The 27,923-nt window shown below is 45.2% G+C and overlaps 1 protein-coding gene across 3 annotated transcripts; it reads left to right on the top strand.

The window, feature by feature from the left end:
- The first annotated feature begins 1,870 nt into the window (after positions 1-1,870).
- Las1l (LAS1 like ribosome biogenesis factor) lies at positions 1,871-26,255 on the top strand. 3 transcript variants are annotated; one of them, XM_070040219.1, is made up of 14 exons: positions 1,873-2,139; positions 2,782-2,907; positions 4,305-4,374; positions 5,753-5,834; positions 7,037-7,564; positions 7,897-7,943; positions 9,646-9,755; positions 12,680-12,765; positions 13,419-13,625; positions 14,166-14,313; positions 19,190-19,872; positions 24,130-24,280; positions 24,751-24,883; positions 26,059-26,255. In XM_070040219.1, exons 1-14 carry the CDS (start codon positions 1,949-1,951, stop codon positions 26,095-26,097), a joined length of 2,601 nt encoding a protein of 866 aa, XP_069896320.1. In that variant the 5' UTR covers positions 1,873-1,948; the 3' UTR covers positions 26,098-26,255. The 3 variants fall into 3 exon arrangements, with proteins under 3 accessions (XP_069896322.1, XP_069896320.1, XP_069896321.1); XM_070040220.1 differs by lacking the exon at positions 24,751-24,883; XM_070040221.1 differs by lacking the exons at positions 24,130-24,280; positions 24,751-24,883; positions 26,059-26,255 and adding an exon at positions 16,900-17,014 and having other exon boundaries at positions 1,871-2,139; positions 19,190-19,275.
- Positions 26,256-27,923: the final 1,668 nt, after the last annotated feature.

The raw sequence follows: 27,923 nt of genomic DNA, 5'->3' as shown, positions 1-27,923 counted from the left end.
CAAGATTCAGAAAGGGGCAGAGTCTTGTCCAAGGTTACAGTAGTGGCAAAACCCAGGTAAGACTAGAACCCAGGCCTATGTACTTTCTTTTTAAAAAGACAATTTTTATTGAGATTAAGTGATTAATAAATTTCACAGTATTGTGATAGTGATACTTAAAGTTACAAACACATTTTAACCTTCATGAGGTGCATTGTCATTATTATGGTCTATAAAGCTTATGGACTCTACAATGTACTTTCAACTCAATTCAAGCAGAGGAACTATGTCTGGATATTTGCCAGGAGATATTTTTTTCAACTTAATTATATGTTAGATGTTTTCCATATTTCTGTTTCAATGTCTAAAGTTTTCTACTGAATTATCAAATCATAGAACTATAACCATATATACACCAATTGTATAAAACAAAAATATACTATACAATTTATATAAATGTATTCCTACACAAATTTATTATGAACTAATTTATACTAATTTATTTGTTGATTTAATTAATTTATAAAGTTATACTCTATAAATATATTTGAATATAATATAAAATTTATAAATTAGGGCTAGGAATGTGGCTTAGTGGTAAAGTGCTTACCTTGCATGCATGAAGCCAAGGGTTCGATTCTTTAGTACCAGATAAACAGAAAAAGCCGGAAGTGGCCCTGTGGCTGAAGTGGTAGAGTGCTAGCCTTGAGCAAAAGCAGCTCAGGGACAGTACTCGTGTAAGGTATATTAAATAGGTAGGTAGCCCATGAAGAGAACACCATGTGCTATTCAGGCAGGAGAAGAAGTTTATTTACCGAACTGCTGCCTCCACTGTGCTTGGTGGAGAGCCATGGCTGAAAAGGAAAGGGGCAACCCACCCCAGGCCAGGACTTATGTAGGCCAGGGACAGGAAGAGGTGCCGCTAGGTGGGGGAAAAGTGTGGCCACACTGGATCCCGACAGACCTCCTGGTCTGGAACCCTCCTAAGGTCAGATGGGAGGCATGTGACCAGCGGTGACCCAGGATGTGACCTAGCAGGAGGGGAAGGTGACTGCTTCCAGGTTTGCCAGTTACTTAGGTAACAGATTCTGGGAGGAAACTTAGCCAAGAGGTAGAGAGGTGTCCCTGTGCAGACCTTACACCCAGGCCCTGAGTTCAAGCCCCAGAACTGGCAAAAATTTTAAAAATAAATTATCACGTTATAAATATTTATTATAATCAATTATGATATTAAATATATTGTTATAATCTTATGACATATATTTATATTTATTATATATTATAAATATATTTGTATTACGCATAAATATATAATTTATTTGTACTTATACATTGTATATGCTTATAGCTTATAAATATGTATTGAATGTATTTATAAACATTTGTCCATAATTATTTAGAAATATATTCATGTTACAATTAACATCCGAACATAATTTTATTAATCATATATATTTGCAAACAATATAAAATATTTATATGAAGATATATTTACAATCATATAGAAATTTTATATAAATATAACTCAAAGCACATTTTCAGGAAGTACACTAGCTGACCACTTTCCCTTCGCAGTCCGCCAATGGCGGCAGCTGACTCTTCCCGCCCTCGCCCCGCCGCTGTCCAGCCCCCGCCTCCACCCACATCCCCGCACGCGTTGCCATTTGTGAAGGAAGCGGGTGAGCAAGCGGAACTTTGGTGGAACCTAGAGACCGAACGCAGTGGAGCTATTAGGGATGTTTTGTGAACAGAACACTTCCTGCGGCGAGGACGTAATGACGTCTGTGACCTCTATGTTCCATATTCCGATTGGCTACGCTCATACTGGAAGGCGGGCTTGCGTCCGGGTCATGATTTCCAATTGGCTGATGGAGCTCGGCGGTCCATTAAAGTCAGAGTAGCACGAGAAGAGGCGGGGGTAAGCCTACGTCGCCGCACGAGACTCGGCCTTTGGCTTAGTCTTGCGGGGATGGATCGAGTGTGGAGTGCGTGGTACAGGAAGGGCGTTAAAGAAAAAGAGTTGTCGCCGGCAAAGAGCCAAAGCATCGTGGTGTCCTGGCTTAGCAAGGCGGAATGGGACCAGGTGACGGTTTATCTGTTCTGTGATGACTTAAAGTTGCAACGATACGCGCTGAACCGAATCTCCGCGTGGAGGAGCAGGTAATGCGGCCGCTGTGTCGCGCGCTGGCGAGTTCCTAAAAGGTTCAGTTGGCCCGTTCCCACCCCCCCCCCCAAAATTGTCAGATATTACCACTTTTCTCAAGTGTGCGGGGAAAGTTGAAGCCAGGCTCCGTTTGTAGATGGAAATCTTGTAACAACTTAAATAACGTTTTCTTTCTCTTGGGGAGAGTCCTGGAGGGACTAATGATGCCTCACCTAGGGCTTCAGAAACACTTGGGGGGTGGCTTTCGGATTGAAATTAGGGAGAGGAGGAGAGAGTCTTATCTGAAAAGACGAGTCTGCATGTGTGATGTGTTTATTTCACTCTAGTTGGGTTGGGGCAAACTAACAAGGAATATGGGGCTTCTCTAACAGCTTGATGGTGTGAAAAAAACGTGTGTCCAGCCCCACAACTGATTTGACAGTCTAGCAATTAGGTGTCCTGTGTATACCTTAATCAGTCCCTCGTGCCCTGTGTTGCTTTTGGATACCATGAGCCTGTCTTCCACTTTGGTTTCTTATCTTCATGTACACCCGAGCTTTTATATATAATAGGAATGTTTGTGCAGTGACCAAAATTCTGAGATAGGGTGGACTACTGTAAGGGACTTTTATGACGGTGCTGGTCTGTGGCTCCTTTAGGTTAGGCAACGAACTTCCTCTGGCAGTGGCTACTACTGCTGACCTGATACGTTGTAAACTCATGGATATAGCTGGTAATGTGGGCCATGATGAACTTAGACTGCTGTATGGCATGGCATTAGTCAGGTAAGACCTACCTGGGACTTAAGAGTGGGCGGGAGGTTGGCTTTGGGATCTTTCAGGTGATTGGCCTGTGGTAAGCAAAGCTTGTTTTCAGGGACTACCAGAAGCAAAATGCTATGGCTTGGCTTATGATTGCTTATATTGATATAGGTTTTTCTACCCCATGCCAACATAACTTTTCTTTCTTTCCCTGTCCTTGTAAGCCACTGTCTTCCATTTTTCTTTTCCTCTGGCATGTGGGGAGGCTTTGGATTGGATGTCCTCTTTGGGTTTCCTCCAGTTTTCATAATCCTAATTTGGGTTCTTTTCTCATTAACTCCTCATCCAGAGGGGCTTTTTTCTACATTTTATATTTTATTTTGCGTTTTTAATTGTTATTATTATGTAGTTGTACAAAGGGGTTACAATTCTATATGTCATATTACCAGTACAGGACCTCTTGAACAATGTCACCCTTTTCATCACCCCTCCCCATTTTCCCCCTCCTGTGTCTACCCTCAAGTTACATAGTTCAGTTTTTACATAATGTACGCTGAATAGAATGACTGCATTTGCTCACACTTCATTCCCCTAGAGGGACTTTCTAATTTCCCTTGACTGTGATTTAATGTAGATTTTGCAGTCTTTTTTTTTTGAGGGGGGGGGTCCAGTCGTGGGGCCTGAACTCTGGACCTGGGCGCTGTCCCTCAGCTCTTCAGCTCATGGCTAGCGCTCTACCACTTGAGCCACAGCGCCACTTCCGGCTTTTTTTCTTTTTGCTTATGTGGTGCTGGACAATCGAACCCAGGACCTCAGGCATGCAAGGCAAGCGCTCTACCACTGAGCCACCTTCCTAGCCCACATATTTTGCAGTCTTATTCTTATGTATATGTACACCAACTATTTTTCTTTTTATTTCCTTCATGAATGAATGGTTGCTGATTTGTGAAAGTGAAGACCTGAGCTGAGAGTTCCTGATTTGCAAAACTGGCTCATACCTATGAGGAGAAAGGGCAGGGAGGTTGTGACTGAGTTTTTTCATGTCAAAGTCTAGTCTCATATCATCCCATTCTCTTTGTCTGTCTTGAGATCCTCATATCCTCTTCCATGTACATATCATCTTATATAGTCCTTTATTATACCAACTGTAACACACATTCTAGCATTTTATGTCATAATTATTTATCCGAGATTGAACTCATCAAGGCCAGAGCAATATCTACTCTGTATGGTTTCAGTACAGAGCAGACTCAGTAAATGTTGGAGTGGTTGGAATTATCTTTGCTTTGGTTGACATCAACCATATTAACAGGACACTCAGTTGGAAGATTGTGGAAATGCAAGGTGTCAGTAACGCAGCAAGGTATTTTGTATAAAACAGTTCTTTTGGGCTGTGTCACTTACTTCTTCCCTAACCCCAGGTTTGTGAATCTTATCTCGGAGAGGAGGACAAAGTATACCAAGCTCCCCCTCAGGTACCTGGCTCAGGAGGTGCGTATGATAAAATAGCCTTAATTCTCTTTCGCCTAGAGGATTTACAAAATGGGTATGAGGTAAGGTATGTTAACAGACTAGTTCATTACATCACTACTAGCTGAAATCAGCAGCCTGAGCCTCATTTCCCTTTTTTTGTGTCACTTCTGAGGCTTGAGACACAGCTCCTCTCTGGCTTTTTGGTGGCTAATTGAAGATAAAAGTCTCATGGACTTTTCTTGCCCAGGATGGCTTCAAACTGTGATCCTCAGATCCCAACCTCCTGAGTAGCAATGATTACAGGCATGATCCATCAACACCCAGCTTCCAGTTTTTAAGAAATAGAATTGTTCCTTTAATCCTCATAACTTAAATTTCAGTGGGCTTGTCTAACCTTGCTGGCTTAGAGTGGCCCAGTGAAGCTGAGGAGCCATGAAAGAGGTGGCAGTCAAAAAGCACTTACCTTTAGGTAGCTGACAATCTGAAGGAGGAGACAGCTCAGCCATGCTGCAAGAAGATCCTAGATATTCCTATCATGAGTTAGTATGTGAACTGTGTAGAGACTCAGAGGACAGGTAAGTTCTCAGTCATCAAGAGAAGTTTCCTGGAATAGCTATGGGAAGAAAAGATGGGTAATTGGCACTCAGGGAAAAGCAAAGGGAAAGGGCAGAAGGAGGCTGGAGAATGTGATTGTTAATGCTCATTCAGAAGTCTCTGTTGCAGGTGAATGGTTGGTGGTTGGGGGATATGAGTACCTTTTCTGATTTTTAAGACCACCTCCACAGAGCAGTAAAACTGAGCAAGAGACTCTTTTTTGTGTGCCAGTCCTGGAGCTTGAACTCAGGCTCTGTCCCTGAGCTTTAGTGCTAAGGCTAGTGCTCTACCACTTTGAGTCACAGCTTTACTTTCAGCTTTTGTTGATTAATTGGAGATAGGAGTTTCACGGCCTTTTCTGCCCTAGGCTGGCTTTAAACTGTGATCCTCAGATCTCCACCTCCTAAGTAGGATTATATGTGTGAGCCATCAGCATTGGGCTAAGAAACCCATTTTTAACCTTGACTCTGTTAGAATGACTAGGGTCTTCTACCAGAGAATCAGTTTCTTTCTGTTGTTGTTGTTGTCAATAGTGGGGCTTGAACTCTGGTTCAGCTCTTCAGCTCAAGCCTAGCACTCTTCCATTTGAGCCAGCCTTTTCTGTTTATGTGGTGCTGAGGAATCAAACCCAGGGCCTCATGCATGCAAGGCAGGCACTCTACCACTGAACCACCTTCCCAGTCCCCAGAGCATCAGTTTCTATATCTGTAAAGTGAGAGGAGTTGTCAGGCTAATTTATCACTGGGTTCCTTTCAGCCTTTGCATTTTTTAATTTTTATACTCATCCCTCAATTCCACTCAGATAAACATTCCAGATTGGATTGTTGAACTTCGCCATGAATTGACTCACAAGAAAATGCCACATCTAAATGAATGTCGCAAAGGTGAGTCTCCACCTTTGAGGAGAGTATAAGTATCATGGTCAAACACTGGAGCCTGGACTAAGTGGCATTTGAGGTAGAGGGATTGTAGGAGAAATCTTACCAGGATTCAAAGCCAGGAATAAAGTGAAACAAATCAGTTACACGCCTTGGGCACAACATTTAAGGAGCTGTCAAGTCTGATGATCCAGATAAATAGTACTGGGGCTCAATATGAGGATTTGAACTAAGGGCCTTCCATTTGCTAGGTGAGATGCTCTATCCCATGAGCCATACCCCTGTGGTAAATGGCATTTTAATGTGAAAAACTATGTGATGAACAAAGTTTGGAAAATAGAAACAAAATTAGACTTACTGAGTTCTTTTGCCTTAGGCTTTGTAGGATACTGATCTTATTTTGTCTTGATACCTTGAATAGTTTCTTAGCCTCCTCTTAAATTTTGCACTTGAGGTAATACCTCTCCAGCTTCACTATACAGCAGGGACAGCAAGATGAGACACATGAGCCATCTACAGTGTTATATATCTAGGAGATCTTTGGACATTCTACCCATCTCAATTGGAAACCCATTACTTAGAGACAGAAGGAAGGATTGTGGTTTAAGTCCTGCCTGAGCATAAAAGTTTGTGAGACGCCATCTCAACCAGTGCTGGGTATGGTGGTGCTTGTCTATTATCCCAGCTTTGGGAAAAGTACAATGGCTAGGTGCAGTGGTGTAAACCTGAAATCCCCAGTAACATGGAAAAGCCCAAACAGGCATAAAGCAGGAACCTACTTGAAAATAGCCAAGGCAAAAAGAAGTTAGCGGCATGGCTGAAATGGTTAAGCACCTGCCACCAAAAAACAAATGAACAACCTGGTGATTTAGTTTGGCTTTGGCTAAGGCTGTGTGGGACTGAGTCCCAGTTTCTTACTTACCATCACTTGCTGTTTTTAGCATCCAATGTCAGTGTAATTTGTGTTCTAGGAAAGATGCTAGCAAATAGGAGAAAACAAAAAGGGATAACTCAGACTCAGGAAGACAAGTTTTTAGAGGCCCTGTAGTTGTTAGGCACATGCTCTACCACTTGAGCTACACTGTATATGAATGATTACTAGACTTTCCCATTGCTCACAAGATGAGGTTGGAGGGCCAGAGAGCTGGGGACCTGCTAGTTGCTTGCTTGCAGCTGGTTCTATGCTATTGCCTTCTTTCCTTCTTCAGGCTGCCAGTTTGTGCTGAAATGGCTCCAGAACACCTACTGGTGCCATCAGTTGGAGAACAGTATGAAAGATACTTTGGAGTTTGAGGAAGAGAAGATGGAGATAGGAGAAGATTACCAAGAAGATAATCTAGGAAATGCAGGAGGAAACCCCAGAGGAAAAACTGGAGGAAACCAAAAGTCTAACACCAGAAGAAACTCTGCAGGAAATGCAGAAGGAAACCCCGGAAGATATTCCGAAGTAAATCTTGGAGGAATCCATGGAGGAAATATAGGAGGAAGCTCCAGAGGAAGCTACAGAGAAAACTCGGGAGGAAACTCGGGAGGGAATCCCAGAAAAAACCCAGGGGATATGGGAGGAGACATAGAAGAAGAGGAAGAAGATACGAATGTTGATGATGAGCAGAGATCTGAGTCTAAGGATGATGTAAAAGGTGCAGAGTTGGATGTCAAGGATGATGAAAACACAAAAGGCAGTGAAGTGGTGGATTCTCGAGGGAAAAGGCCTGTGAGACATAAGGAGTTGTATGGTAGGTGCACATGAATGAGGATAAAGAGGGAAGCATGAGCCTGGACATTTCAGACTTAGGGTCAAGCACTTGTTACTTCGTAGGCTTGGCATTTGCAGTAGCCTGTGGTGAGTTCTGGCTTGAAAAATTACTGTCACAAACCATCTTGCCCAGTTTCCATAGTCAAGTTGTTGTCATATTTGCCTCTCAAATTATTTTCCTTGAGTTCTGTGAAGTAGGTCATAAAGAAATATTAGTTCTCAATTCACAACTCATGAAATGAAATGAGACAGGCTCACAATCCCAGCTGAGCTAGGCTGGTTGCTCTACCTGTCTCCTCATTCTGTTTTCAGAAAGAGCCTGTCAGCTGCTGATATCTTATGAAGAGGAACAGTTTAAGGTAAGGAATTGCCCTTGAGCTGGCATACTCTCATTTGCTCTAGCATTTATTCTTGCCAGCTACCTGAGAGAGAAAGAAGTTAAATTCTTTTTTTTTTTTTTTTTTTGGGTCCGGTCATGGGGCCTGAACTCTGGGCCTGGGCGCTGTCCCTCAGCTCTTCAGCTCAAGGCTAGCGCTCTAGCACTTGAGCCACAGCGCCACTTCCGGCTTTTTTTTCTTTTTGCTTATGTGGTGCTGAGAAATCGAACCCAGGGCCTCTGGCATGCAAGGCAAGCGCTCTACCACTGAGCCACCTTCCCAACCCAGAAATTAAATTCTTAAGAAGGAATTTGAGAGAAAAGTGGCAAAGCATGAGGGAACTTCTCAGAAAGAGAGGGGGGAACTAGGACGGAAAGAAGAGGTATGGAGTCCATTAGGGTCATCCACACCAGTGGAAGAGAGTAGATGATGAAGTTTGTGGATAATCTTCCCTTTGGGTAGGAGATAGCTACTGGGAATGGGCAGTTGCACAATCCTATAGTTTTGCAGCTGATGGGCAGGTGGAGGAATATCAAGAACTTCACTAGATGGGGGCTGGGAAGGTGGCTCAGTGGTAGAGCGCTTGCCTTGCATGCATGAGGCCCTGGGTTCAATTCCTCAGCACCACATAAGCAAAAAGAAAAAAGCCGGAAGTGGCGCTATGGCTCAAGGGGTCGAGTGCTAGCCTTGAGCTGAAGAGCTGAGGGACAGCGCCCAGGCCCAGAGTTCAGGCCCCATGACCGTACCCCTCTCCCAAAAAAAAAAAGAACTTCGCTAGATCAGGTCAGCTGGAGGGTGCTTTTGATTTTTTTTGTTGGTGGTGATGTGGGGCTTGAACTCAGGACCTGAGCTCTATCCTTGAACTTTTTCACTCAAGGCTAGCACTCTACCACTTTGAACCACAGCTCTACTTCTGTTTTTTTGGTGGTTAATTGGAGATAAGAGTCTCATGGACATTGCCTGGGCAGACATTGAACTGTGATCCTTAGATTTCAGCCTTCTGAGTAGCCAGAATTACAGGCATGAGCCATCAGCACTCTGTTGGGGGGTGCTATTTTAATAGGGAGTGGGTCATTTAACTCAGAAAGCATTTAATTCAACTCTACCTTTTCAGACAAAAAGGAACTAAAGGGGCTGGGAAGGTGGCTCAGTGGCAGAGCGCTTGCCTTGCATGCCTGAGGCCCTGGGTTCGATTCCTCAGCACCACATAAAGAAAAAAGCCGGAAGTGGCACTGTAGCTCAAGTGGTAGAGCGTTAGCCTTGAGCTGAAGAGCTGAGGGACAACACCCAGGCCCAGAGTTCAGGCCCTACGACCGCACCCAAAAAAAAAAAAAAGGAACTAAAGCCATAGATGATTGAAAGGCAGAACCAGGTCATATACAGTTAATGATAGAACCAGAATAAGAACCCAGGTCTTGCCTTCCATATCCATTATATCCCTTCATTCCCCTCTAGCCATCTCCATCCAGATGCTCTCACTGGACATCAATCTTATGATTGAGAACCACAGGGTCTGGTTATTTTTAGTTTCTGGGCCAACGGGAGTTGTGCATCTACCCCTATCTATCCTGTCCTATTTCCTGAAGGGCAGTGCTGTGGTCCCCTGGGAAAGGGATACTAGCGGGGTTACCTGGTGGTTTGCCTGGCATAATCAGCCTTCTGATGGGATCCTCTTTGCTTACAGGTGCTAGAGAGATACAGATATTTACCTCAGGCTGTTAAGGCGTGGAATGACATGTCCCCACATATAGAATGGATCCTGGGTGAGCTCAAGGGCATTGCATGGGAGAACAGGTATGCAACCAAGTAACCAGGGGCTTTCTTTCTAGAGTAAGAGAGTGCAGCCTTACACTCTCTCTCTCTCTCTCTCTCTCTCTCTCTCTCTCTCTCTCTCTCTCTCTCTCTCTCTCTCTCTCTCTCCTCTCTCTCTCTCTCTCTCTCTCTCTCTCTCTCTCTCTCTCTCGGCTTGAACTCAGGACCCGGTCACTGTCCTTTAGTTTTTTCACTGAAGGCTGCCACTCTACTACTTGAGCTATATTTCCACTTTTGGCTGGTTAATTGGAGATAAGAGTCAAAAGGACTTTCCTGCTTGGGCTGGCTTCAAATCTTCAGATCTCAGCTTCCTGAGTAGCTAGGATTGCAAAGCATGAGCTACTGGTGCCCAGCTTATGTGTTTCCTTTTTAACCCTGAAATGTAGTGCTCACTTTAAAGCAAAAAAATACCTTTTTGGTGCCACTTCTGGGACTTGAACTCAGGACCTCAGTGCTGTTTGTGAGGTTTTGTGCTCTAGGCTAGCTAGCATTCTATCATTTGAGCCTTAGCTCCACTTCTAGCTTTAAAAAAAAATTGGTGGTTAATTGATGGTAAGAGTCTCATGACTTTTCCTGCTTAGTCTGGCTTTGAATCAAAGTTTTCAAATTTTAGCCTCCTGAGTAGCTAGGATAATAAGCATGGACCACACTGGTGCTTGGCTAAGAGTAATTTTTAAAGAATCTTCATGAAGTGTTTTTAATACATGATATCAACCCTATCACTTTGTTCTTTACCAGAGCACAAAGTATTGCTTTATCTGTCTTGTTCCTACTTGCTCTTGGGACATTTTACTTAAATTCAGGTAGAAGGGACTCTAGGGGAACTTTTTACTATGAACCTGTGGCCATGGTCTGGGGTTATAGTTCAGAGGTAGAACATTTACCTAACATGCATATTCCCTGAGTTTAATTCTCAGCACCAACAGAACAAATGCTAGGCTTTCACAACTAGGGAAAGCTAGAAGATCAGATGGAGCAGAGAGTATAGGTAGGTGGTATAGAATGTAGAGTAGATCTGCTGGGGAACCTGCAATGTAGTCTGGACTTTCCCCTGCACTCTGTTCTTTTCATTCTTATTAGTTTCAAAGGTGTTCGGTCAGTTTTTCCAGCCTTGTCGGTGAGAAAATAGCATTGTGCCATACACAGTAGTGTTTTCCTGTAGTGCTGAGCAGGAATCTGGTGGTTTCTTTAAGTGATCTTGGTTTTCTTTTTTCTTTTTTTTTTTGGTCAATTTTGGGGATTAAACTCAGCCTGGGCACTGTCCCTGAGCTCTTTTTGCTCAAGGCTAGTGCTCTATCAATTTGAGCTGCAGCTCCATTTCCAGTTTTCTGGTGGTTAATTGGAGATTAGAGTCTCATGGATTTTCCTGCCCAGGGTGTCTCTGAGCCATGGTCCTTAGATCTCAGGCTCCTGAGTAGCTTGGATTACAGGTGTGAGCCACAAGCACTTTGGATATGAGTATAGTATAGCCTCTCCTGGCACTGGGACATCTTAAGGTGCTTTATTTCCTTCCTGGCCTGGTCAACAAGGAGGGAATCTTGGGAGCCACTAGTAAGAATCAGTTTTCATTTGCTGATTTAGTGGTTTAGATTGGAAGTAGATGAAAATGAGCGATTATCTTGGTAGCCAATGTCTTCAACTCCTCTAACTTTCTTCTGGGTCCTTAAAACTCTGGATTATATTTTGTCTGTCAATTGAATCCTCAGGGTTTCTATGTCGAGGATCTAGCTGACAGGCCATATAAGGCCTGTGCAGTCATTTGGTGAGTGTTGGAACAGATATGTATGCTTTTTGTCAGCTGCTCAGATCCCATTTGCCTGTATTGAAATTTTTATATGGCCTATAAATGGCATAAATGTCCAAAATGGCACCCCTGATCTAAAAGAAAACAGCCAAAGAGAGGAGAGATAGATGACTAAAGAAGAATGGTCAAGAGAAGCAACAAAGATTACAGGACCTAAATTCTGAAATCCCTTTACCATACTCTAGGTTGGACACTCTGTCTGTCACATCTCTCTGTTTCTCTCTTTGTTTCTCCCCCCCCCTCCTTTCCTCCCTCCCTCTGTAGGCTATGGGCTTTTTTTTGCCAGTCCTGGGGCTAGAACTCAGGTCCTGGGAATTGTTCAAGGCTAGCACTCTATCACTTGAGCCACAGTGCCACTTCTGGCTTTTTCAGTGTATGTGGTACTGAGGAATCAAACCCAGGGCTTCATGCATGCTAGGCAAGCACTCTACCACTGAGCCACATTTCAAACTGTATGGACTTCTTTTATATACACACGCACGCACGTGCGCGCGCGCACACACACACTTTGTTGGTTCTATTTAGGGTCTGGGCAATTTGTATTTTGAAGCATGTTCAGCCACTGTTACTCTTGCTGTAGGCCTTAGACGGACATGTGTTTGGCAAGTTCATGTTCAAAACCCATTGATCCTAGATACTCTACTCTAACCCTTGCTCCAGAAGGTGTTCAGTTGTCTCCTGCCTCATTTCTCCTAGTGATACTTTTGGCCACATGAACAAAAGATGATAGCTGCCTTAGGGCTATTGCAGGCAGGGAGGAGGAATAGGTGAGGTCTTCTGTCCTCTTCAGTTTACAAAACTAGTTTTCTTTTTTTGGTACTGGGCATTGAACTCTGACCAGTGCTGTGGTACTGAGCAACATACTCAGCCCCTTCCTCAAGTTATCAATCATTTAAAAATAACCAGTAAATGGATCCAGCATATTTATAGTGGTCATGTTTTTGTTTTGTTTTGTTTTTCCCCTGGGATGGGGGTTTTGCTCTATTGCCCAAGTGAATCTTCAACTCCTAGGCTGAAGCAGTGCTCCCCCCCCTTAGCCTTTTAACTACTTGGGACAATAGGTTTGTGCCACCATGCCCAGATAAACTCTGATGTCTTTTAGGAATGCTGTGTTGGATGCTTTTCTGGATGATGGATTCCTCATTCCCACATTTGAACAGTTGGCAGCTTTGCAGATAGAATATGAAGGTAGAGTCCTGGGGGCCATTGTAACCTTGAGGTTTTGAGTGGGAACACTGGTGGTGGGCCATAGGGCCCTGGTTGGGGGTATGGAAACTTCTCAGCCCTTTTGGCTGAGCAGGACAGGTAGCCCTGCTGACAACACTGTTGGAGCTGTCCTTAGCTGGCTTGGAATTGACTAGGTGGTGTAAGGAGGGTAGAGTGGGAGAATCTTAATACCATTATTGTGTGACATTAATTGTGATTTAGCCACTGGCTAGAGAGCTAGAACAGCAGCATTGGAAGGGCCTTATGAGGTCATCTAGCTCAACATCCTCATATTACAGATGGTCACACTGAGGTCCAGAAAGGGGATGATATTGGCCCAAAGTCACGCAGTGAGTTACCAACAAAGTTGAAGTCAGAACCAGAGTTTTTTTTTTTTTCTTTTTTTTAAAAGTCTGATTGGTTGCAAAACCCTAACTGGTTTCTTTTTCTCTGCTATTCTGCTCTCCCCTTTCTTCCTGTTTTGTGGTGGCAACCATATTGGTGGTGGTGGTCGGGGGTCCTGTGCGTGTCCACTCGTGTTCTGGTGTGTGCACACGTGCTCTCTTGCTTTTGTATTGTTTCTTTCTCGCCCTATTGCCTTTCCACCTTTATCAATGGTGTCCCTCACAAACCAGAAAACATGAACTTGGATGACGCCTTGGTGCCAAAGCCATTCTCTCAGTTCTGGCAGCCCCTGCTCAGGGGCTTGCACTCCCAGACCTTCACAGAAGCCCTGATGCAAAGGATGTTCACTGAACTGCCATCTTTGGGGGACAGTGGGATCCGAGCTACCTACATCCTTCGATGGACCGTTGAACTGATTGTAGCCAACACTAAGTCTGGTGAGAGAAACAATTCTAGCCAAGGGCATAAGGCAACCTGGGCAAGAGTGTGTGTGCCACTGGCCTCAGCTCTCTACTGAAAAGCATTAGGCAGATACCTTCTTAGGTAAAGGTTTACGTTTGCCCAAGTGGTTCTGCACACAGCTGTAGACAACAGACTGGGCTGAGCAAAAAGCCTGCATATTGCCGGGCACCGGTGGCTTACGCCTGTAATCCTAGCTACTCAGGAGGCTGAGATCTGAGGATAGCGGTTCAAAGCCAGCCCCGGCAGAAAAGTCCGTGAGCCTTTTATCTCCAGTTAACCACCAGAAAACTGGAAGTGGTGCTGTGGCTTAAGTGGTAGAGCGTTTGCCTTGAGCTGAAGAGTGCAGGGACAGCACCCAAGCCCAGAGTTCAAGCCTCATGACCAACAAAAAAAAAACAAAAACAAAAAACCTGCATACCTTTACCAGTTAGGAAGTATAGTGGGGGAGGAACTTGCGGGGTATAGAGAGAAGGTTAGTAAAGGTTGCTTCTCCTTACGTCATTCTTTTCTCTTAGGTCGGAATGCTCGCCTCTTTTCTGCAAGCCAGTGGGAAGCAAGAAAGAGCTGGAGGCTTTTCAACTGCTCTGCCTCCATTGACTGGTCCCAGGTGGTTCAATTCTGCTTGGGATCACCTTGCTGGGCCAGCCCCCAACTCCTTCAGCTGTAAGTCTTTTGAATTCCTTCTGGTAAGAGGGTGAGGCCCTGGAATCCTTAGGGACACTCAGCCCTGGACTGGCCAGCCATTAGAGTGCCCTTTTCACGACACTTAGTCCAGTCCCTCTCCCACCGACAGGTGGCAGAGCTGAGTCCAGCTAACCAAGTGGCAAGAATATGTTTTTGCCTAAGATCATTCAGTGTAAGACTTGGCTAAACTGAGTCCAGCAAGAGAATGTTTAGCACATTGGCCTGCACAGAGTAAGTGCACAATTAATGGTAGCTGCTGTATATAAGGTTTTTTACTCTAAGCCCAGTGCTATTTCCTTTGTTTCCGTCTCAAAGTATACCTCTGATAGTTGCTCAGCAACTAACAGTGGCTCCCTGTTGCCTTCTTGGTGAAGTGAAGGCTTCGTAGTCTGACATTTCATATATTTTTCTGATTCTGGCCTTAACCTATCATGGTAACCCTATACATAAGTCCCCTTTACCAGTCTGCTCTGGGTTCTGGTCAAATGGAATATTGCACTGATTTCTGTAAATGTCTGTGGTTGTTTCCCTTTCCCTTTCTCTGTCATTTTCTGCCCCCCTTCTCCTACCCCCACCACTTCCCTCATTCTCATGGAAGCTGTCAACACCTGAATGATTTTCTTCGTGCTTTCTGGAGCAATATCTATTGCATTTGGGTGATCATCTGACACTACAACCTTCAACCCAGTGATTTTCAGTCTCTGCTATACCCAGCAGCCCATTTCCATCTCAAAGCTGTTTCACATCTGAAAGCTGACATCCCTGCATCCCACTCAGTGACTACAACCTACAACCTCTTGTCCTGCTTCTCACGCTTGCCTATCCATGACACCTGTTCTGTGCCTGTACTAAGACTTCTATCCCTCCATTTCCTTGCTGCCTTCCTGCCTGTGGTTGGTCACTCATCATCAACACCCTCAGCTCTCCTTATCCTTTGGCTGTGTCTGACTTTCAACCCACTGTGCTGGGATTAATCTTCCAACTCTACTTCCCCTGCTCCTCAGCCTGTTTAGCTGAGTTCTGCTGGAGAAAACCACATAGTCCTGTGGATTGCTGCCACTGCAGAGGTATGATGTTTAATCTTGGGCTAGGCTTCAGTTCTGTTTGTTTGAACTTTTACTTGTTTTCTGACCACTTTCCTGTTCTCTGACTACTCTAAAACCTTACCACTCACTTGAAGTCCTCCTCCTCTCCCATTTCTCACCCTAGCTTCCTCGAGCACAAGGAGGCATTCGACAGGGCCCTCTCCACCTGAGGTCCAGCCCTCGTAAACTGATATGCAGCTGCAGTCAACCTCACCAGTCTCAGGATGAGATGGCCTTATCCCACCTCAAAGCCTGCTCCTCCACCTGTGCTCTGAAACTACCTCTGCCAGCATCGCTGGGGCCTCACTCCAGCCTCTCACTTGCTCTAATGACTCTTGTTCTTCAACTTACAAATGTGCCTGAGTTTTTCTCATCTTAAAAACAAAACAGAATAATAATTACAGTACAGCACAAAATGGTTAGACTCTGCATCTTCGTTGAGTTATTGCCAGCTTTGCAAACCTGCTCAAGCAGTCCTCAGTAGTTTGTCTCTTATTCCTTAATCTATTACCATTTGTGCCCACCCTTACAGCTGCATTGACCTAATTACCAAGTACAGGGGCCAATTTCTGAGTCTGCTGCCTTAATGCTGTTTACCATTCCCTCCTGGAAAGGCTTGTACTCATTCCTAGTTACTAAGGCACAAATCTCTATAGCCCAGGCTCTTTCCCCCACAATTCAGCCTCATTTACTCAGTGCATGCTGAACATGGATGACCCATAGGCACCGTATTGTGACCAAAAGAGAATTTCTTACTCCCTGTCCCAACCGCAAAGTGATCTTCCTCTATTCCCAGTGTCACTGGTGGTGGCAATATTTACTCTGTCCTGTTGACTCCCTAAAATCTGAGATTTTTGTGTTACCCTTTCTACTCCCATGTTGTCCTCTTCAGGCTACTAGACTGTTTTGAAGGGCAAGGTCTCTGCATTAGCTATCTAGCCCCAGCACAGCAAACAAATACAAGCCTTGGTAAATGTTGATCTGAACCTGCTCTGCTGTATCCTTGATAGCAGTGCTGTCCTTGGTGAAGGCTTAACCCAGTGTCCACAGTGGGAGACTGGATGCCCCAAACATTCTTAATCCCCTGATCCTACTATTCAGTCCAAAGGTCTTTCTTGACCTCTTATGGCATTTGGGGCACAATATTTTTTAAGATTAGAAACCGTGGCCTTATAGACAAACTCAGCCAATTCAAGACCTAGAGGAAATAGGACTGAACCTGACAGCCACACTGCCAGAAGTGTATACTCTAGATTAGAAGTGATTTAGATGGATGGAAAACTGAGAGAAGAGCTGAAAGGGCCTGGAGAGTCAGGATGCAGCATCAAAGAAGACGCATTTGAACTGTTCAAGCAGGGAAAGTAGAGGACATTTCAACATGTAGAAGGAACAGCTTGTGTATGTATTAGTGGGAGGGAATGCAGAGAGCAGCTTGGAAAGGTTTGGATAGGTGGCTTTCAAGGTACTTTCCAATCCTAAGTGCCTGCAGAATGGAAGCTGCTGGTCTTGGAGAAGTCTGGACCACAGAGATCTTCTCCCAACCAAGCATACCAGAGGGATGCGACACATGCCAGCAGTAACAGCGGCTAACTTGGGTATGATTCCCTATGCACAGATTCTGCCTTTCCCAGATAATCAGTAAGTTTAGACGTAATCACCCCATTACACAGCATTGATTATAGAGGGGATATTCCCAGGTATTTGGCAAGTAATCAAGGGCTAGAATCCAGATAGCTATCCTTGGTCCTATGCTCTTCAGTAATGCTCCACTAGGTGGTACTGTTGCAGAAAGCATCTATTAGTAAATGAATATAGAACTTGCCCTTTGTTTTTCCTAGAGTAAAAATAAAAGAGAACATTGGTGATTACCAGGCATGGTGCTGTGTGTTTTTGTAGCAGTTATTTCAGATAATTTGACACAGCAATCTTGGGAGGTGGAAATATGATACTCTGACAGGTAGAACATTAAGGGTGTGAGGATTAAAGTCACATGGTTTGTTGACAATGGGATAGATCTGGGTTTGGGTCCTGTGAAACTTTCCATCATCCTGAACTTGTGACTACCTCACTCCTGAGCTTTGAGCTTGCACACTGAGGAAGGAGATGCATTTTACAATGCTTGTCATCCTGTCACCTTAGTGGGCAGGCTAGACAGCTAGAGGTAATGGGGGGGTAACAATAGCAGTGCAATAGTGTCTCATCAGTACCAACTGCCTGAGAATATTTATTATTAATCACACTAATGGTCCACAGTGAAAGGGCAGAGACTTTCTCCTTGGCTTTTTCTCTAATAAAGCTAAAAGCTGTTCCCAGCTAACAGCTAACTGCTAGTAAATTCCACTTGAGCCAGTATCCTTATAAAATATGAAATTAGTCCTGCAGAGCAGAAAGGGTCTCTTAGTAGAGTCTAATATTAGCTATAAGGCCTGCCGTCCCCCAACACATGGGTGACCATACACATGACCAGCCTGCATGCGCCTAGAGGGAAACCAGACATAAGTCCCTTCATGAAGCAGGTGCAATACACATGCATACACCTAGAAGGACAGTCCCCATCCTGCCACCCTGCCCATGTGTGCATCAGTGCTGGTGCCAGGTTGTAAGCAAGTTTGGGTGAGGTATGCTTGTCTTCTCCCAAGAGCTCTGTATCTGGTGGTTGTTTGCTGTTGATGCCATCTGTTTGTGTGTGTGTGTGTGTGTGTGTGTGTGTGTGTGTGTGTGTGTGTGTGTGTGTGTGTTTACATGATGTCATCAGGTTTAATTCTTCTCTGACCCTTGTTGTCAGTCTGTCTGTCTGTTTGTCTGTGTGAGCAGCTTCTCCCTTGCATCTCCACTGGCTGTACCCTTACATCAGCCCTCACTGACTCTGACCTGAACTGTCCCAAGAGGCTCTGCCCTGGTCTCCCTGCCTCTAGGCTGCCCTGCCCAGGTCCCCTCTACATGGCCATCCAACACCTGATCACCATGATGATCATCAGAAACCACAGCTTTCATGTGTGCTCAGAGTTGGCAGGTGACCTGCACCCCAACACACATGCACCCCCCTTTTCAGCCTTCTTTTTCTCCCCTTTCCAGGGGGGCCTCACCTGCACCAAGGCCTCCCTCAGTCTCCTTCCTTGTGCTTTCTGCCTCCCCCAGCTGTTCCTGTAGTACCACCCACCATCAGTTCCCAATGCTCATAGGGCCTTCCTTCACTTCCTGCTTTGTCTTGTCAACTGCTGCCTTTTCCCCTCTATTCCAGGCTGGGCTGTAGCTACTCACATAAAGAGAGTACATCTTGTCTTCCATGCAGAAGGAGCCTAGCATACTTCCAGGCATATCCTTGGAGCTCAGAAAGATTGAAGATTGTTCAGCTAAGCCAGGAGAGAGGGATCTGCCATTCTTATTTCCAGCCCTGCAGGCCTGTTTTTATATAGTTTTTCAGTGCAGACTAAATAGCTATCATAGATTGCATGCCCACTATGTACCAGACACTGTGCCAGGTAGCCTATGTGAGCTTTATTTCCTCATCCCAAGAACCTTATTGGTGCCATTATGATCTTCATTTTAATGAGAACAGAAATGAGGCATAGATGAAGCACAGAGCTTGTTCAGGACCCTATCATGATACTTTTGTTTCTGTCTTACCTGCTCTACAATAAATACTGCCTATCAGAGGCATGTGTAGAGGGGCAAAGAATATATTCCAAGCCTGGAGTGTTGAGGTATGAAGTAACTTGAAGTAACTTGATATTTTGAATCTTTCCTACCTCATCCCTCTTTTTGCTCAGTGTCTTCAAAGCCATGGGACAAGCCATACCAAAGGAGGATCAGGCGAAGCTGCTGCGCATCTGTTCAATATATACACAGAGTGGGGGTTTTGACCAGGAGGAGGATGACACGGTGGTCCCTACTCCCATTGGGAAGACTCCATTCACAATAGAGAATCTGTATCGGATCCTCAATCCACCTGACTCCAACTGTAAGTCTGAAGAAAAGGCTCAGCAGTCAGAGGAGCAGGGTAGTCTTCATGATGTAAATCAACAAGTTGAGGAAGAGGAGATGGAGAAGGAGGAGGAAAAGGTCTTGGAGGAGGAGATAGAGGAAAAACAAGAAAAAGAGGAATCAGAGAAGGAGAAGCAAAGGGTCTTGCAGAACCAGATAGAGGAAGAACAGGAAGAAGAAAAGGAGGAGGAAGAGGAAGATGAGGAGGAGGATGATGAAGATGAGGATGAGGATGAGGACGAGGATGAGGATGAGGACAAGGAAGATGAGGAAGAAGAGGAGGAAGAGGAAAATGACATGGAAGATGAAGAAGGGGATGGAGAAGATGAAGAAGATGATAATGATGAAGAGGAAGGAAACATGGAAGCTTCTTCTTATACTACATCTGAGTCTCCCACAGTGATGCAAGCCAGGATCATGGCCCACAAAAGAGAAGTTTTACAGGGCTCTGCATGGCAAGTTGGTTCAGGTAAGGACTCTGATATTCCTCATTGACTTCTTTCTCTGGCTGTCTTCTTTTTTTTTTTTTTTGGTGTCATAGGCATTGAACTCTGGGCCTGGGTGCTGTCCCCCTCAGCTCTTTAGCTCAAGGCGAGAGCTCTACCACTTGAGCCACAGCACCACTTCTGGTTTTCTGGTGGTTAATTGGAGATAAGAGTCTCACAGTCTTTTCTGCCCTGGCTGCTTTTGAACTGTGATCCTCAGATCTCAGCCTCTTCAGTAGCTAGGATTATAGGCATGAACCACCGGTACCCAGTTACCTCTTCTTTTTAATTAAGGGAAATTATTAATTGGAACGCTTTGTAGAGTGAGACCAAATTGGCCTTGAACTCATTGTCCTCCTGTCTCACACTCCTGATATTTTAGTATTAAAGACCACCATGTTTGACTTCAGTGTTTTTGGTGGTACTTGGATTTGAACTCAGGACCTTGCACTTGTTAGGCAGGTGCTTTGATGCTGAGCCACACCTCTAACCCTCCAAGTCTCATTTTTTTTCACATGGGGTATCACTGTGTTCCTCAGGCTGATCCCTGACCAATTTATCTGTCTCAGCCTCCAAGTAGGTGGCACTACTGCTGATAGCACTGGTTCTTAAAGTTGCGCCCTGTGGATAGGGTTCAAAGTAACCGGAGGTAGCCAGTATGAAGCAAGTCTGAGAGGCAGCCAAGTACATGGATGATGAATGTCTTTGTACCCTCTTAGGATAGAGTATGTAAACACCAAGGACCACTGTAAGGCTGCCAACTCTTTTAGGTAGAGCACATCCAGAAGGAATTGACATGGATATGGACACTAGGCTGGAGAAAGCAAGAGGCAAGGGGATGTATGTATATATTATTCTGCATATTTCAGGTGCAGTAATTATTTACTTGAGTTCATGAAGGCTGGCCAGTAGTGACAAGATTTTGCTGTATTTAGAAAGAATAAACTCAAGACATTGAGTCAGAGAAACTGAAAGTAAGATGAGAAGAGCAAAGGAGTGGTGGGGATTTCAGGTGTTTATACAAGCTCACAAGCCCATACATGAAAGGTGGGACAGAGAGGGTTGCTGATGAAGAGTAGGAGCCTGAATCTTCCTCCAAGAGTAGTCTTTTGTGTGCCTTCATTTGGGTTGGGGAGTAGGAACTTCAAGGAAGGCAGACCCAGGAAAAGTAGTAGACAAGTCTGCAGAATATGTGGAGGGGGGTGGGGCCTATATACTGAATCTTAGGGAAGGGAGGAAAACAAGTGGGCCTCATAATGAACAATATGGAACCGGAAGGTGTGAGTAAATGAGCTCGTGGGACAGATGTGGAAGGGCTGGGGCATAAAAGCCCAGAAAAGGAGTGCTAGAGAGAGAGAGAGAGAGAGAGAGAGAGAGAGAGAGAGAGAGAGAGTGTGTGTGTGTGTGTGTGTGTGTGTGTGTGTGTGTGTCATAAAAGCCCAGAAAAGGAGTGCTAGAGGGTGTGTGTGTGTGTGTCATAAAAGCCCAGAAAAGGAGTGCTAGAGGGGTGTGTGTGTGTGTGTGTGTATGTGTGTGTGTGTGTGTGTGTGTGTGTGAAGCCCAGAAAAGGAGTGCTAGAGGGTGTGTGTGTGTGTGTGTAAAAGCCCAGAAAAGAAGTGCTAGAGGGGCATAAAAGCCCAGAAAAGGAGTGCTAGAGGTGTGTGTGTGTGTGTGTGTGTGTGTGTGTGTAAAAGCCCAGAAAAGAAGTGCTAGAGGGGTGTGTGTGTGTGTGTGTGTGTACTAGAGGGGTGTGTGTGTGTGTGTGTGTGTGTAAAAGCCCAGAAAAGGAGTGCTAGAGGGGTGTGTGGTGTGTGTGGTGTGTGTGGTGTGTGTGTGTGTGTGTGTGTGTGTGCATGCTTCTGGGGATCAAACCCAGGGCCTTTGCATGCTAGGCAAGTTCTACAACCCCATCTCACCATTTTTTCCAGTCCTGGGGCTTGAACTCAGGGCCTGGGCACTGTCCCTGAGCTTCTTTTGCTCAAGGCTAGCACTCTACCACTTGAGCCACAGCTCCACTTCCAGCTTTTTCTGTTTCTGTGGTACTGAGGAATGGAACCCAGGGCTTCATGCTTGCTTGGCAGACACTCTACTACTAAGCCACATTCCCAGCCCAAGCCTACAATTTTTTAAAATTCACACATAATTGTACCTATATGTGAGGTAATTTGATATGTAAAAGAATAGAAACAACTCTTCTTTTTTTTTTTTTGGTTGGTCGTGGGGCTTGAACTCTGGGCTTGGACGCTGTTCTTGTGCTCTTCAGCTCAAGGCGAGCGCTCTACCGCTTGAGCCACAGCACCACTTCCGGTTTTCTGGCGGTTTATTGGAGATAAGAGTCTCACGAACTTTCCTGCCCGGGTTGGCTTTAAACCGAGATCCTCAGATCTCAGCCTACTGAGTAGCTAGGATTACAGGCGTGAGTCACCAGCACCCGGCTAGAAACAACTCTTCTTAGGGAACATCTCTGTGGTTTACATAGAAACCTGCTGGTCCAAGCTAGTGTGGTAAACTACTGGCCATGAGCCAGAAAGCTGATCTGCTGAGTGAGAGATAAAGGCCCTGAGTTTAAGTCCTGGGTATATACAAGGCGGGCCAGAGTTCATCCTTGTCCGATTTTTTTTTTTTTTTTTTAGCATTATGGCAAGGAGAATTCGAGTACTAGGGAGATGCAGTTTCTCAGAAATAGATCCTATGTGAAAAGGCTCAGTAGTAAATGTGTGCTCTCTCTCCCTCTCTCTCCCTCTCTCCCTCCCCTTCCCCCCTCCCTCCCTCCCTCCCTCCCTCCCTCCCTCCCTCCCTCCCTCCCTCCTTCCCTCCTTCCCTCCTTCCCTCCCTCCTTCCTTCCTTCCTTCCTTCCTTCCTTCCTTCCTTCCTTCCTTCCTTCCTTCCTTCCTTCCTTCCTTCCTTCCTTCCTTCCTTCCGTCCCTCCCTTCCTCCCTTTTTTCTTTTAAGTCCTGGGGTTTAAATGCAGGGCCTCACACTTTTTGCTCAGCTTTATCAATTATGGCTGGTGCTCTACCACTTCTGCTGGTTATGTGGAGATAGTCTCATGGATCTGTCTGCCTGGGATCACTCTGAACTATTATTCTCAAATCTCGGCCTTTTAATTAGCTAGGATTATAGACACTAGCTTCTCATACCCGGCATGTATGCTTCTCTTGACAGCACCAGATGGATTTGTGAAAGGATAGGGTGGAAGACTTTCCTTGTTTTATTTTTTGTCTGAGACCAAGACTCGAATTCAGTATCTGAAGCTTGCTTTTGCTCATTGGCTGGCACTCTATGACTTTAGCCATGCCTCCAACCCTGGAAGACTTTAGTATATCACTATGTTGGGATGTTCAAGTGATAAGGCAGAAGGAGATCAGGAATGCCTGGTATAGTGCATCCCCTAATGAAGTGTCTTTGCGTGTGTGTTGGGGCTCTGGGTTGTGAACTAAGAGGGGCTCTTACCCTCTGTTTATGTCGATTGTCCACACACATTGTTGGGGGGGGGGGTGGCAGTAAGGATATGAAGATTTCTGTGTATTGTGCCTGTGAATGAGAAGTGTGGAAGGCAGGGAGTGAAAAGGGAACATTTACTGAATGGAGGTATGTGTGATTCTATATACATACTTGGGAGGTGGGACTACCCTTACCTGGAGAATGGATGTTCTTTATGTGTACATCTGGAGCCATGAAAACCTTGCAGGAGATGTAAGGAGCGTTTTACCTCTGACATAGACTCTAACCCTCAGGTTAGAGGTGTGTGTAAATGCATCTCTCTAGGTAAGGCCACTAAAAGGGGATAATGACACTCAAGCTTCATGGGGGTTCTGTGTAGATATATAGGAAATTTTGGTTGTTCAGATACTGTGTGGTATTGGTGGATTTGGGGAGAGGATGCTATGGGAATCGTGGGGACCTCCCAGAGGGAAGTAGAGGTGAAGGTGGAAGATTGAGGCAGTGAAGAATCCAGGTCTGAAGATGTCTATTTCTGTGAAGGGACCTGTGTGAGAAGAGTGTAGAGAAGCCAAAAATTTCATACCTTTGTGCTTATAGGTACATATATGAACACACGGAGAGGGAGAAGGGCTGTGAAGGCTGTGTGGTAGGGTGCTGAGGTGGGGGGGGTCTCGTGAGGAGTGAGGCTAGGGGATGCAGAGAACCCATGCACAATAGGCTAGTGGTATGGGTGGGTGAACCTGTGCCCCAGATGGACTACCAGCTCATCAGCCCACTTTTGCTACCTCGTTCCACAGAAGATGTACGTTGGGACACATTCCCCTTAGGCCGTGTGCCAGGTCAAACCGGTGACCCATCAGAGTTTATGCTGGACAGTTATGATACAATGTATCTTTTGGACCAGCCTGTGGTAGACCAGAGGCTTCGTTCTCCAAAGTCCAAGACTAGGTAAGTACCCATCTGGGCAGGATTTCTTACCCCCCACCTTTGTCTACCACTCACAGGAGTAAAAGGAGACAAAGTGGGGTGGGTGAATAGGTAGCCAGGCCCTCTAGATGATCCTATCTTTAGTGTGGGTAGCCAGTGAAGTAGCCATTCAAAGCTGGCTTGGCACCCCTCACAGAAACAGTCTTGCTGTGTAGGTGGATGTACACGTGTGTGCGCACGTGTTTGGAAGGGAGGGGTCAGTAGCTTTCAGTTAATTTTTAAAGATTCCAGTATCCCACAGAGATCAAGAACAGATGCTCTGATCCAGCTTCTTTCTATTTCTAATGAGAAAACTGAGGCCCAGAAAGGGGAAGGGATTTATCCAAAGCTGCATAGAGTAATCAGTATGCCTTCTAGCACTGTGCAGGCATCTTGCTAGCAAGGCCTGTGTAGAACTCATGCTTTCCCTTGAAACTTACTTTGGATCATAGGCATAAAAGCCCTTGGGTCACCATGGAGCCAGGAACCAAGCAACCCTTACTTGAGAACAATGCTGGTAACACTCAGGAGCCCAGGGGGCCTGTATATTCTGGAATGCTGGGCCATTATGGCCAAGAGAATCCTGTGAGTACCAAAGAGAGAGACCTCCATGGGCCCCTGAAATTGAGAGTCCATTCCTCTGTTGTTTGCCTATTTCTGTTGAGATGTGACTTGAGCATTCTGGAAGAGAGCTCGAGAATCCAGGGGCTCCAGGAGCAGGCCAGGCCCAGCTCAAGGCAGTGCCATGGACTCTTTCTGAAGCTAGTGGCTGTTAGGCCTCATGGAGAAGAGAGGAGGCAGCTGGGGAAGGTAGTTGGGAGTTGGGTTCACATGTCTGAAAGGCCCCTTCTCCCTTCAGCCATAAGTAGGTTGGCTCTGGGTAATAATGGCTGGCTTGATGAGCACCAGCGTATCAAGGGTGAAGTGTGCATAGGTGGAGCTGTTAAATCAGGAAGAAGGTTGACTCAGCCCCATTTCTATCCATCCTATAGTAAGGAGGCTTTACTAGATAGGAAGACCATTTGCTACCTCTCCTTTTTGTCTCAGCTCCATCCTTGGCTAGGCTATGAGGCCTTCGGTAAGTATTTTATCATCTGTAGTCTCAGTTTCCTTGTCCATAAAGTCATGGGTAATGGGAGGGATTGAACTAGATCATTTCTAAGGGTTTTTCAGCTGCAGTAGTATAACCCTGGATCTGCTTGAAGGCTTTGCTCTCAGTTATCACTGGAAGGACCTTTGACCTTCAGGAAGCAGAGGAAGCAAGAGTGTTTTGAGCTGGGCCAGGAGAGGGCAGCTGTCTCTTTCAAATAGATGTCCAGTCTTGGGATGGAAGCCAGGCCTATCCATAGTCCAAGCATGGCCTTGACCCCTTAACCAGCCATTAAATGTGGCATGGATCCAGTGCTTGGGCCCCCGAGCACTAGGGCCTTGAAGGAAGCAGTCATTCTCAATATCTTCATGAGGCCTTCTTCCTTATATCAACCCACAAAGCTCTGCGTGGGCTTTAATCTGGTTTGTGTGCTAGAGCTGTGCATAATACATCATTTGAAAATTCCATTCTTCCTTCTCTCCTTCAACTGGAGGAAGGGCAAAGCTATCCCTCGGGCCCACCAGGATATTACTTCTCAGTTATTTGCCTCTTTATAAAGCAAAGAATGGGGGTGGACACTTCCCACAGGCATACATAGCAAGCACTCTTAGCTCTGCCAGAGTCTAGAGTCATCTTTTTCCATGACTGATTGTCCCCACTCTCTCCACAGCACCCTGGGCTTAAGCTACAACAGCAGTTGCACCAGTAGCATCAACCATGAGGGCCTTCTTTGGAACCCTGCACAGCTGTATCGGCTCAAGGCTGGTGTGCAGCTCTTCTGATTGACACTTCAACTCAATTTCCTACTACAGTAGAATTTTAATTTTTTCCCTTTTGTTTTGAAGAAAAATAAACAAGCAACTGTTATTTTGGTGTTTGTGAATTGAGAAGGTGCATTCTGTTCTTCCTTAGCCTTTGAATAGAAGCTGGATCCTCAGGCCCTTTAGTCTACTGGTTTGATTGCTCCTACAGCCAGACTCCTCCCATGCCTTCTTCCTGGCACCTGAAACAATTTCTTCACTCCTCGGCTGTAGTATGAGTCCAGCTCCTATGGAACTATCAGGTCCCAGAGGAGAAGCACTGCTAGCCACAGAGCCTAGCCAGCAACTGAAGTATGGTGGAGTAGTAGGGGAGAAGAGAGTGGGGGAGGAAGTTGCTTAGAGTTTCCATAACATTGGGAAGAAGACCTAGGTGTTTTAGCTTTTCTCCTTACCTGCTCTTACTGGACACAGAACAGTAATCAAGAGCCAGAGATATATCTTTCTTTTTTATGTCTATCTTTTAACCTAAAAAAAAAGAGTGTACTTCTCTGCAGTGGGTATTAAGAGACAGATTTAGGGGCTGACCCACAGTTCTTCTCTATTGCCACTTGATCCCTTCAGACACCTCACCTCAGAATGCCATTTGTGGCAGCCTGTAGCCCTCAAGAGAGACTGGCAGAGACTTCACCCTGATGAGGTGGGACAGAGTTAACTAGTGATATCCTGATGTTTCTGCAAGTGGCCAAGCAATGATGGACAGAGTTAGCCTATGAAAATGCCAAGGGAGAACCTGGTGGGAATGCAGTGCCCAAATTCATTCAAGCCCACTCACCTTCTTTGCAATTATGGGGAGAAACCCAGGGCTTCCGACATGACAGGCAAGTGTTGCCACGGAGCTATACTCCCTCAAAACCACTAGTAGGGGGTTTTAAATTAAGACCTCTAGAGAATCTTTAACATCTGGAAGGATCTACTAACATCTTTTTTTTTTTTGAGTAGGGATATTATTCTGGGAGCTAGCCCACAACTTTTTCTTTTTTTGGTACCAGTAAATGTGTGCTCTAGTTGGTTTTTCAGCACCTGGGGAGATGGCTAACACAAGTTCTTAGTTCTTAACCCCTTCACTATAGCAACCCTGACTTTTTCCACTACATATAGTATATTGAGATCTTTCTTCTGACAAAAGGGGTTTGCTGTTAAAAGAAAAATAAGGGCTGGAAATTACAGTTCTAGTCTGCTACCACCCCTCCCATTTAGTGCCTGTCCTAGGACTTGAACTCAGGGCCTAAGCACTGTCCCTGAGCCTTTTTACTCAAGGTGAGTGTCCTACCACTTGAGCCACAACTCTACTTCTGGCTTTTTGGTGGTTATTTGGCGAGAAGAGTCTCATGGACTTCCCTGCCTCAGCTAGCTTTGAACGGTGATGCTCATATGCAAGTCTCCTGCGTAGCTAGGATTATAGGCATGAGCCACTGGTGCCCAATAGAATCTAGGTTTTTGAACCAGACAACATGAATTGAGAAGGTTGAGAGTAGGCAGCAAACAATATTTTAACTGTTCTGAGGATTCTGATATTAAGTGTGAGATACACTAGTAGGGAGGGAAAACTGCTCAAAGATCTTGAATCTAAGCAGGTTGCACTATTTCATGGGAAATCATGCCCATTTCTGCATGTGCTTATTTACATTATATACTTGTAAGGATCAAAACAGGTAATAGATTTGAAAACATTTTTGGGGGGTTGTGTAGATCCTGGGGCTTGAACTATGGGCCT

Source organism: Dipodomys merriami, unplaced genomic scaffold (genome assembly GCF_024711535.1).
Source record: "Dipodomys merriami isolate MVZ:Mamm:240054 unplaced genomic scaffold, mDipMer1.0.p SCAF_3, whole genome shotgun sequence".
In the NCBI taxonomy this organism is placed as follows: domain Eukaryota; kingdom Metazoa; phylum Chordata; class Mammalia; order Rodentia; family Heteromyidae; genus Dipodomys; species Dipodomys merriami.
This window is presented reverse-complemented; position numbering and strand designations above follow the sequence as displayed.

What these genes read in the sequence shown, in the direction of transcription:
- Las1l (XM_070040219.1), top strand. Translation starts at nt 1,949, where the DNA reads ATGGATCGAGTGTGGAGTGCGTGGTACAGGAAGGGCGTTAAAGAAAAA. An exon ending in TATGGCATGGCATTAGTCAG is followed by an intron (nt 2,908 to 4,304) that starts GTAAGACCTACC and finishes CCCTAACCCCAG; the next exon opens with GTTTGTGAATCTTATCTCGG. An exon ending in ATTATGGCCAAGAGAATCCT is followed by an intron (nt 24,884 to 26,058) that starts GTGAGTACCAAA and finishes CTCTCTCCACAG; the next exon opens with CACCCTGGGCTTAAGCTACA.